This window comes from Hylaeus anthracinus, unplaced genomic scaffold, assembly GCF_026225885.1.
Source record: "Hylaeus anthracinus isolate JK02 unplaced genomic scaffold, UHH_iyHylAnth1.0_haploid 0, whole genome shotgun sequence".
Classification (NCBI taxonomy): Eukaryota; Metazoa; Arthropoda; class Insecta; order Hymenoptera; family Colletidae; genus Hylaeus; species Hylaeus anthracinus.
The window spans coordinates 12,152,272-12,163,363 of NW_026533254.1; the positions used below are offsets into that span (position 1 = coordinate 12,152,272).

The window sequence follows — 11,092 nt, forward strand, 5'->3', positions numbered from 1 at the left end:
CGTCTTTCAAACCTTTGGGGAGGATTGTCCCCCTCGAAGAGCGTTCCTCGATCCGGACGGAACTGCGGAGATTAAAAAAGGGTGAAAAAAGAAACAGATGTGAAAAGTTGAGGATGAAATTCTAATGGCGAAACGTCGAGGGATTGGAAACACTGGAATTGTGAAACTAGGAGTTGAAGAATGAGCGATCGGAAACCAAGGGATTGCGGAATAAAGCCTCGAGAAGCCACGGGGTGTAGAATCGCGAGACTAGGGAATACTCGAGGTTGAGGAACGTTTGAAAAGGGTAGGAAAATCAGTGGTTGAAAAACGATTCGGAGCAGAAAGAGCGGTGCACGAGTTACACGATCGTGGCGATACTTTGTGGGTGGAGGTCGGATGGAGGGGTGGCTGGGGGGTTAGAATGGAAGGGAAACGAGGATCGAACGAGCAGCGTCAGCGTGCCGGGACGTTCTCCTCGCGGCGATGAAATCGCGACGCGGAAATGGGAACTATCAAGTTTGAGCAACGATACTGGACCAACGACTCGCGGGGGTGGCACGAGTGAAGGGTTGGTGGGGGAACAGGCGACCGGAAGTCGACGTTCCGCGGAATAAAGGCGGACACGGAACCCGCCGGAACGCCCGAGACGAAGAAAAGTCGAATAGAAGGAGGCGTTGGAAACTCGCGGCGTTGGACTGATCGAATCGTGTGAAAGGGGTTAACGAGGACTGCGGGGGAGTGGGGCGGCTGTCGGGTGAAATAATTGGCTTTGAAGAGTATGCTAGAGAAGAAATTAGAGGGGCAAGGGGACGGACAGAGGATAGAATTTAAATTAGAGGGTTCGACGGAGTCGGTCGAAGGCTTTTCGACGAGCTTTGCGTCAAGGATTCGAATTGTACAGGCGCGAGTAAGGGTTCTCGAAGACTAAGCAGACGATTCGTGGGTGCCTTTGGAGTCACGGACGAGTGAGAAATCGAAGACGGAGGATCAGACAGCGAGGGAGGGGAGTGCGACGATCACGGGAGACAAAGAAGTGCGTGGGAACTTGGGGCTCGTAGATCGCAACTAGCGAAGACGTTGCTTTTTTGGCGAAGAAACGCGATGTCTGCCGAACTTTGGACTCCCTTCTCTTCAACTTGGATCGTTTATCCAGGATAAAAGAAGCGTAAGAGTTCACTCCGCACTTCCGAGTGTCGAATCGCTAACATTAGAGGGATCCTCTCGAGCGAAACAGGCCGAAACGGTGCAACGATTCGCGAAAAGTGAATAGCGCCGTCGGTGGATCCGGACAAGGGTGAGGTTACAAAAATCGCGAGTTAAATTACTGTACTCTAACGCTGTCTAACAAAAAGGCATCAAAGTACTCTATTTCAGCGTTACAGAAATAGAATACTCCAAGCGAAAGTACCCTACTCCAAGCTTGAAACAGAAAGCATTAAACTACTCTATACTACTGCACTTCAAAATTAAACAAAAAGGATCGAAGTACTCTGTCGTCGTTCGAGGCAATTAGAGTACTCTGATAGAGAACTCGCCCCAAAATTGAACCGCTGTCCTCCCATCGTAAAAACAAAGAACAGGAGCGCTCCATTTCGAAATCAGGTCCACGAAAGAAGCGTGACTCCTCCAGACAGGGTGATCGAACGCTTTCGTTTCCATTTCGCCGACGATGACGTTCCTCGGTAGTCGATGATCCATCACCGCGTCGGTCGTCCGTTGGAGGGTCGCGATGGAGGTCCAGGTCGTCGCGTGGCGTTCACCTAGTGCAGTTCGACAGTCGTTCAGGAAGTCCTTCGAGACCCTTCGAGAGGATCGCACGGACGCTCCAAAGGACATTGGCAACTAAGATGCGAGAACTGAACGCCACCGCATGCGCTGCTTTGTACGAGCGCGTCGAGTGGTCCGGCCCGTGGATCCTGATTACCCTAACCGTCCTGGCGATCGTGAACGTGATGGTGGTGCTGGGAAACGTCCTCGTGATCCTGGCCGTCTGCTACACCAGCAAACTACGAAACGTGACGAACATATTCATCGTCAGCCTCGCCGCCGCTGATCTGCTGGTGGGACTCGCTGTTCTGCCGTTCAGCGCCACGTGGGAGGTTTTCAAGGTACGCCGTTCATCGTACTTTCCTCTTTTTATTTTTTTTTTTTTATTTCTAGAAAGTCGAGGTTTGCTTAAGTTTTGGAGCACCCGGACGTTGGGTCGTTAGGACGTTAAGAAGAATGGATTTGAGACAGTGGAGTAACAATTGGGGTAGATTTGTTTCGAATATATGTATATATATATTGTTTTGTTTGTTTATTGGGTTTTATTTATTAGGAAGAATCTCTTAGTTTGCTCCAGGATTTATTTTGAAAATATACGTATTTAAAGCGAGTATTCAACGCGACGTGTTTGAATTTATAATTAATACAATCGTCTTGAAAATAACAATATTTGGACATTTTTATATTAAACACGAAAGGGAGGTGGTGGAGCGTTTGCGTGTATCTATTTGTTTAATCGCGCTCTTTCGCTGCGAGGGGGAAAAAAATGGTTGAAACCAAACGATAAATTGTGCGGAAAATTGGAAAAGCCTTTAAATTGGAAGGAAAAGTGAATTTTCTGATCCCGAAATGAAAAGTTCCGCCCCGTGCCTCGACTGCTTTTTTTTCCCTCCAGTTATTCCCAGCGGATTCTGGGGAACTGTCAGCCTTTGATCTCATCGGGGTCCTGGGTCTATTCAGGATTCTCCACGCGGCAATCGATCAGCACTCTTTCGATACAAGGAGAATCGAACAATGGCGTCAATCGAACCGGCATTTGCGAGCCGGCGGGCGATGATGAGTTAGCGAGTTTCAAAGTGGCGGATCCGCTGGCTCGAGTTTCGAGTGGTCTCGGGACGCCGGGATATTCGTGGAAACCCATTCTCGAAATTTGAAACTTTGTTGCCCGCAATCGAATATTCGACCGACGTTACCCGAATCGCTGCGCGTCGATACCCAGACCGCAAAGATTTTCGAATCGAACATACTCCGCGTCGAGTGCTTCAATTCGTGCCGCAACCAGTTAGCTAGGTATTAAGCAGTTTAAATAATCGTTAAAAAATTTCGTGAGGTTGTGACGTTTCGATCCAACGCGTGGTCCTCGTCAGGGATAACTGGCTCGATTCGAGGGTGAAATAAAGCGTGCAGGATGTAGAAGCGGTAGAGGGTGGTATATAAGGAGAAAGAAATGGTATAAGTAAATTATTATATTATCAGGATATAAGGACAGTTAATTGTAGGTGTCTACGGAGCAAATTTTTATTTCGAAGACATTGCTGCTATTTGAAAACGTCTACGAATTTTTAGCCTTAATGGTCCCCTTTCCTCAATCGTAATTTATTTATCATATATCGTTGAGCACACTTTGAGTATTATACTACGTTTCGCTGGACGTATCAGAATTTACAGTGAACAAGTGAAATGTTAAGCGCATTAAATGTTGGGTTTTGAAGCATTCTGACCCGGTTGCAAGCTTAATTTTGACGCGGAAAAGCAACCCTTGATATTTAGCGTTAATAAATGGAATAGTACCTTGAAGTAATTAGCTTGATTAGTTTATAGGAAATTGAAATTAGAAATTTTCGTCCAATTTACCCTACGCTGAAAACTATCCACCGTACGGTAGTCGACTGTGCTAACTTTTAAACAATAATTATTTATTTAAACACACCCTTCGACTTCCAGACAGTTTCCACCGTCTGTTAGAAGTCACGCAGTATTATCTCAAAGCAAAGCCATCGCAGCACGATGAATGCAATTTCCCATCCCTTCGTAAAAGAAACTCACCCTCATCCCCCGTTGTTTCCAGGACGAGCAGTAAAAGGTGCTCGAAAAATACCTCTGAACAATTACCTCGGCCGTTTAACCTGCCCCGTGCGGTATACTCGTTCAGTTTTCCAGCAACCCCATCACGTGAACGTTCACCCTAAAGAATTCCTGGCGAAAAAAGAGTAGACGCGAAATAACTGCGGGAGTTACGACGCGTTAGCGAACCGGAGGGGGATGGGTTAGGCGCAACAGTTTGCTGGCTGTCGTCCTTCGCTTCTTCCGGGGTTGGGGGTTGCGCCGCGCCCCCTCTGAAAGATGAACGTTCACGCTGGAAAAGGGGTGTGAGTCGCGAAGGCGAGGGATGTCAGGCCGCGGCGCTTCTTATCCGGTTTCGAAGACGAGGGACGCCCGTACTTAACGCGCTCCGAATTGGATTACCTAGATTTTTATCCGAGGTGGAATTCGATGGACGATTATTTTGGTAGTTTTATTTATTAAAAGTACGTTAATATTTGTTGAATTAAATAAAGTACGGTTTAGAGAAACAGTGATATCAGCGATGGTCAGCTTGGAAATATTAATGTTCGATAGCTGCTGCGGAGAATGATGATGGTCGATTTTTAATTTTACCATGGGGCGATTCGTCGTCTAAAAAGGAGTAAGAAGTGTCCGGTGTGGTTTGTTCGTGCTAAGCTTCCTTTTCGAGAAAATTAATTCTGAAGATTCCTCTGCTACGGTTTCGGTGGACGCGTCTGACCATAGCTCGATATTTCTACTTGTCCTAGTGTTTCGCCGCTTTGACAGTGAAATCGCTCGTTTTAATTACTTGAAAATAATTAGAATATCACTAAACCCACCCGGAAATCGTTAATACTGCTTCAGCTAGCTTTCGCCGAAATAATGACTCGAATTTCCATACTAGTTTTCTTCTCGCAGCGAACAAAATCGTTAAGCAACATATTAATGCCACGTTTACGGCACGCTACGTCGTCGGGGATATATACGTTGCTGGAAAGCTTCTTATCTGTTTTTACCTCGGAGAAAAAAAAACAGGAACAAGTTCGAAGCGACGCGGTATATACATCTCTAAGTAGCCTCCGCGGAGGAGAACGATACCTGAGGCGGTGTTCGCATATTCATCGACCACCCCGCCGGTAGGGTGTTCACTTTTCAACGTAATGGTAAATCGGACCCTTGCACGCGCCGAGAAGCTTCTGGGAAATCTACGTTGGCCTCGGAGGAGGAAAATCGGCCTGGGGAACGACGCGACCTAGGGATCTCGAAATTGCAAAAACGGGAGCGAGAGAGAAATTCCCGTCACTGCCATAAAGTTGAAAGTTTTCCTGCCTGTATTTACTCGAGATGGCGAATTCGCTCTTGGAGGCGAATGAAACCGATGGTAGGGGAAGTTGGTTTCTGGTGGAATTGTTTGTTAGTTAGGGAATATTAAAACTTGATGTATTTATTTTATATCGATTTCGGTTGGTTGGTCAGATATTGGAAGGTTCTATTTTATTGTTTTTAATCGGGCAATTGAAAAGCTTACTTTGTCTTGTCTGGTCAGGCACGGGTTAATTCTACTTTACCTTGGCCAACGAAACACAGCGGAATATTACTTTCCATTGTTTGCTCGGACATGGTATTGGAAGGTTCTATTTTATTGTTTTTGATCGGGCATTTGAAAAGCTTACTTTGTCTTGTCTGGTCAGGCACGGGTTAATTCTACTTTACCTTGGTCAACGAAACACAGTGGAATGTTGCTTTCCATTGTTTGTCCTGACACGGTTCTCTGTTATTCAATCAGGCAGGAGTGGCGCTATTGTTTGATCTGGCACGGTCTAATCTACTTGAATTTTCTTCTTCGCTTTATACTCACTTAATTCCAAAATAAAAGTTCGTTTCAATCCCGACAGCACTCACCCCGATACTTTTAATCTCCACGTCGTGCAATCGAATATTTTACCGGCTACCAAGAATTGCAGCGTCGCGCCAGTAACGCGTTCGGCCAACGGGTTTAACGAAACGTCTAATCGGCGATTCTCGGAGCAAGCGGCGTAACGTTTACTCGAAAGCGCACGGGAACGGGATTAATAACAACAGGAGGAGCGTTTATTACGCGGCGCTAGGGGCGGAGGTAGGGAACTAATCGAATCGAACAACGACGGGGTCGTGGGTCGAGGGTAATTCGAAACAGGTGGTTGTACAGGCGCGTGCACCACGGTTTGCGGAGCGTTGCGCCGGGGCGGATTGGAACCCCCGTTGCACCTGCTGCGTGCACTCAGGAAGGGTGCATTCCATTACCGCCGCATCACGGCTCTATCCAGGCGTCGTGCGGTGTTCTTGTCTTACCTGGGAATAATGCGTCGGGAGACGTGCGTCATGGGTGTCCATAATGGGGAGTACGGTGTTCGATAATCGAGCTCTTGGGATTGGGTCTGGGGATTGCCGGAATATTGAATCAAGGGAGGATACGGGGAGGAATCGAGTTAATGAATAACCTTGAGAAGGGTGTTGTAGGAAGAATCGACACGAAATTGTATAATGCGTTAAATAAATACATTATTTAACCCTTTGCACTCGAGGCCTTTTCTTTTGGTATCTACCAGTAATTCGAGATCCTTTATTAGCATTCTATTGCCACGAATGCTAAAATTATATTGACTTATATTGATCGAGTTATATTGAATTAATATTGACAATCATTTTATTGGCACTTCGAGTTCCAAAGAAATTAAACCTAAAGAAAACCTAATGGTGACTGAGAGTGCAAAGGGTTGATAGGTGTAGAAATTAATTCTCTTCTATAATAAACTCACCATTTATTCGTAACAGAAAATCGTATTATCCGAAACAGCACAAACTATTTCAAAATCAAAATGTAACTAATTCGTATGTTTCGTTCCTACGAAGGTTGATACTGTAACGAAATGGCCAGTAAATATTACGGCTAATAACGTACGCGTAATATTAACAAGCGATGCCTGCATAAAATAATGTTGTGAAACGTAACTAAATTGAACGATTGGCCGAGACAAAAGAATGTCCCGTTGGCGAAATTCGATTCGACTACACGACCCGTTCGGGAACACGATCCTCGAATTGTTTCCCAGCCGTGCATTATTGACGCGAACGCGCAACCTGGCCGTGTTTCCATCGGAGCTCGGTAGCTGGCGGCTACAAATACATAAATCTCAAAAAACGCATCGCTTACGGATAGAAAATTCGCATTTCTTGCCGACGCAAGCCTCGAGTTCCTCGAGTCAGCTTTGCGCGATGGAATAAGGGGAGCTTCGGTGCAGTATTGGTTTCGATGTTCGGAAAGGATGAGGAGATTGAAATAGCGAATGGAGGGGGACTGATGAAGGAATCGTATTGTGCGAAGGGTACGTATCGCTGAAACGTGGATTCCGAAGCAGCTCAGCGCTAGATCTCCCGCTAAAATAAAAAAAAAGAGGGGAAGAGAACGAAGACGGGTAGTGGAATCGCGAGAAGCCACTAGATCGTAAAAGGAAAGTGTATACGCTTGAGATACGGGTGAAAAATGATCGAAAATCTGGTTATTATAAAAAAAAAATAGTGGAAGGGGGTGAGGAACGATAACAGTAGGTTCGAGGAAGAATTATTTTAAATTCGAGCGAATAGAGTGGCACCTTACGAAAATTAACCCTTTGCACTCGAGGTCATTTTTTTGTTGGTATCTATCAGCAACTCGAGATGTCTCTTAGCTTTCTATTGCCATGAATGTTAAGCTATCTAGATTTCAGGATAAGGTCACCTTTACGTCGCCGACAATCATTTTATTAGCACTTGGAGCTCCAAAGAAATTAAACCTAAAGAAACATTAGGTATTGTAGATTTGCTGCGTGAAACCTAATCACGTCTCTCAAGTCACCTCTCGAGTGCAAAGGGTTAAATAAATAATGTATCGGCTGCGTAGAGAGATAATAAAACTAAATAATCTAGATATTCTGCAACGGAGGATATTGCTAAAGAATTAATTCTACTGAAAACATTGTAACAGGGACGAATAAAGCGAGCAATTTTTGTTACAAAGGTCTGGATATTCGGTGATATCTGGTGCTCCGTTTGGCTGGCAGTGGACGTGTGGATGTGCACGGCGTCGATATTGAATTTGTGTGCCATCAGCCTCGATAGATACTTAGCGGTGACCAGGCCAGTCTGTTACCCTCAGGCAAGTACCCCCCGTTCAGCCATTATTCGATTTCGAGAAACAGGTGTACGGGCCGCCACGCTCGATGAAGCCATTCGTCTCCTCCGGTTTCTCCTTTGTTCTCTCCAAATACGCCCCTTAGTGGCCAATGTTTCCCTCTGATGACTTAATCGATCGATTGATATTCCCACTGACTCCTGACGCGCGTCCGAAGTTTCCGATGCGCACCATAATGTAACTTTCGCATGAGCACGAGGTTGGAAACGAAGTCATTCTTTTATTTCTCTCTCTCTCTTTTTTTTGAAGAACCACCATAGCTCCGACCTATTTTTAGATTCTTTTTCGGAAAACGCTATTAGCTAATGGAAAAAGATAGTTAAATAAATTTCAATTAGAATTCGAATTGTTTCAAGGGACTTCCTTTCCAACTTTACAGAAAATAGAAATAACGTTTAACCCTTGAATGACCTAAGTTTCAAATTCGATACTGGACTTTTAAATCGAATCGTACACTTGCCATTGGTTTTAAATATTTGGCTGCATTGCATAATTTGTGATTTCTTTTTATTATTTTTCCCTCTATCTGGGTACCACGATAAATATATCGATATTTTGTAGAATTCAGTTTGGAAAATCAGGCTTCCAAGGGTTAGACTAATGTATACAACATTTTTAAATATTTTAAAAAATGGTGTCCTTTGGATCGAACGATTTATTGCTGACGTGGTTGAATTGGTTTCGAAATGCAGCTCATGTCACCGAAGAGGGCCAGACTTCTAGTCGCCACCGTCTGGATCCTCAGCTTCGTCATCTGCTTCCCACCCCTCGTCGGCTGGAAAGACAAACGGGTAACTAGCATCATCCCCGACAATTTCTTCCTCGTTACACGACGTTCTTCTACTTTCTTTCGCTGGTTCCGCAGTCGCATCCCACGTACAACGTGACATCCGCTCAGAAGGGGCCGTTCAACACCACCACCATCCTGGTTCCGGTGAAACCGTGTCCTTGGATCTGCGAGCTCACCAACGATGCTGGTTACGTCGTCTATAGGTGAGTCTCGTTAATCCCGAACAAGAAACGTGAACTTTCTCATGATTTCAACCCCTCCCCTCGCGATTCTGGCTTTCGAGATTGAATTTCTTTTTTATAGTAATTGCTAAACCTCGAGGTTCCGGGGGAAATAAATGTCGGGAGCCGAAATTTTCAACATGGAAATTTCGGGTGTCGAAGCTTCCTAAGATGGAAGTATCGGGAGCCAACATTTTCAAGATGGAAGTTTCGGGTGTCGAAGCTTCCTAAGATGGAAGTATCGGGAGCTGAAATTTTCAACATGGAAATTTCGGATGTCGAAGCTTCCTAAGATGGAAGTATCGGGAGCCAACATTTTCAACATGGAAATTTCGGGTGTCGAAGCTTCCTAAGATCGAAGTATCGGGTGCTGAAATTTTCAACATGGAAATTTCGATGCTTCGGATATACTAAAATAAAAATGTCAAGAGCTGAAAATTCCACGAAATCCCAGAATCCATGTTTACATCCCATGCATTTTTATTCCCGACATCGGTGAAACTATCAACTGCCATGAATCAAGAGGATCGATGGCATACAAATTTCACGCTTCGAGAACTCGGACCCTTCTGGATAATTCGCTTCCGCTAAGAAACGCGTGACGTAAATAGCGTCGGAATAAAATCTTTACTAGCTTACGTAACCCGAGTTCCACTGCACTAATTCGGCGCGTCCGATGCAGCAGAAACCATCGCAATGTCAAGCGTGAGATCTGATTATCTGCCAGAGACTGGTTCTATTCTTACCGTGTATTATCGCGATCGGCGCGCGAATCGATTCAGATCGCTTTATTCTTGGCGTTGCATCTAAATCAATCGCTGAGTAGACCGAGCGACGTTCCATTGGCCGTCGGACATATATACGACTCCAATCGACGCGTTAACTTGTGTGTATCAAGAAAATATATTTCATCCATTAAAATTTCCTATTGGCTAATCGTAGAATGCCATTTCGAGATGGTGGTGACATGTATTATTGATCTCGAGGTCGAGGTATCAGGTGCCTTAACAAAAAAAAAATTCATAACCCTCACAGGACCACGAACATGGATTCAGGTCTGGTCCTGATTCGTACGAAACTTTGCAGGCTCGCAGACCAAGCAGAAGTAATACATGCATTTTTTGTCAGAGAGATCTCAACTCGTAATTTCTCAACAGTGATAACGTCTAATTTTGTTGGACAATGAAACCATGTTCCGTTACGCTCGCTAACCATCGAAGAATGGAACGAGGAAACGGTCCGTAAGAATTGAAATGGTTAACTAATCCTGGCCCGGTACCAGGGAGATCAAACGAAAGTTTTAATAGCCACGTCCATTAAGCGCGGATCCGCGTTTGAAATTGTTCCTGGCGAGGCGAGGGACGATCCCCTCGCGGCTCGCGGAATTGTTCCCCCGTTGCGCGCTCGGATATTGAGATTAAAAACTTTTCTTCTCTTTTCCCCCCCCCTTTTTTTTTTTATTTTTCTCTCGCGTTCCAGCGCCCTGGGCTCCTTCTATATACCGATGCTGGTCATGCTGTTTTTCTACTGGCGAATATACAACGCGGCCGTCTCCACGACGAAGGCCATTAATCAAGGCTTCCGCACGACAAAGGGCTCGAAAATGCTCGGCTCCAGGTAACCACTGCCTCCGCGGCCACCGTGAGCTTTCGCTCGGATTCCTTCGTCTCTCGTCAACTTTTTTGCGAATTGGAAAAGTTGCACGATTTTGTACCGTTTGCACGCGAGAAGATTGCATCTGGAAAATTTCGCTGCAGAGGAGACAGTTTATCCTATTGGTTTAAGGGTTTTCTGGCAACCTACTCTTTAGACACGAAGCAAAACGGAGCATACTGTTTGTACGTGAGAAGAATGACTTTACATAGATTTCTCGCTCTACATAGATAGTTACCTCCGTATATAGTATTGATTCACAAATAAATCGACGTCTGTGCCTTCGATTTTGAATATCTAAGGATATTTAAATGCCAGATTCGTTCTTCGCGCGTGCAAACAGTACGTCCAGCTCCGTTTCGCTCTGTATCTCGGCAGGGATCGATCATAAAGTTACGAAATTTAGCATGCCGAGTTAATAAT

The 11,092-nt window shown here is 45.1% G+C and overlaps 1 protein-coding gene across 1 annotated transcript in view; it reads left to right on the forward strand.

The window, feature by feature from the left end:
• The first annotated feature begins 1,808 nt into the window (after nt 1-1,808).
• The window catches only part of LOC128888728 (octopamine receptor Oamb), a 15,253-nt gene continuing 5,969 nt past the window's right edge, over nt 1,809-11,092 (forward strand). The window contains exons 1-5 of the mRNA XM_054145823.1: nt 1,809-2,090; nt 7,832-7,969; nt 8,698-8,796; nt 8,871-8,998; nt 10,496-10,633. Coding sequence (XP_054001798.1) covers nt 1,830-2,090; nt 7,832-7,969; nt 8,698-8,796; nt 8,871-8,998; nt 10,496-10,633 — 764 coding nt within the window. The 5' untranslated portion in view covers nt 1,809-1,829. The remainder of the gene's footprint in view (nt 2,091-7,831; nt 7,970-8,697; nt 8,797-8,870; nt 8,999-10,495; nt 10,634-11,092) is intronic.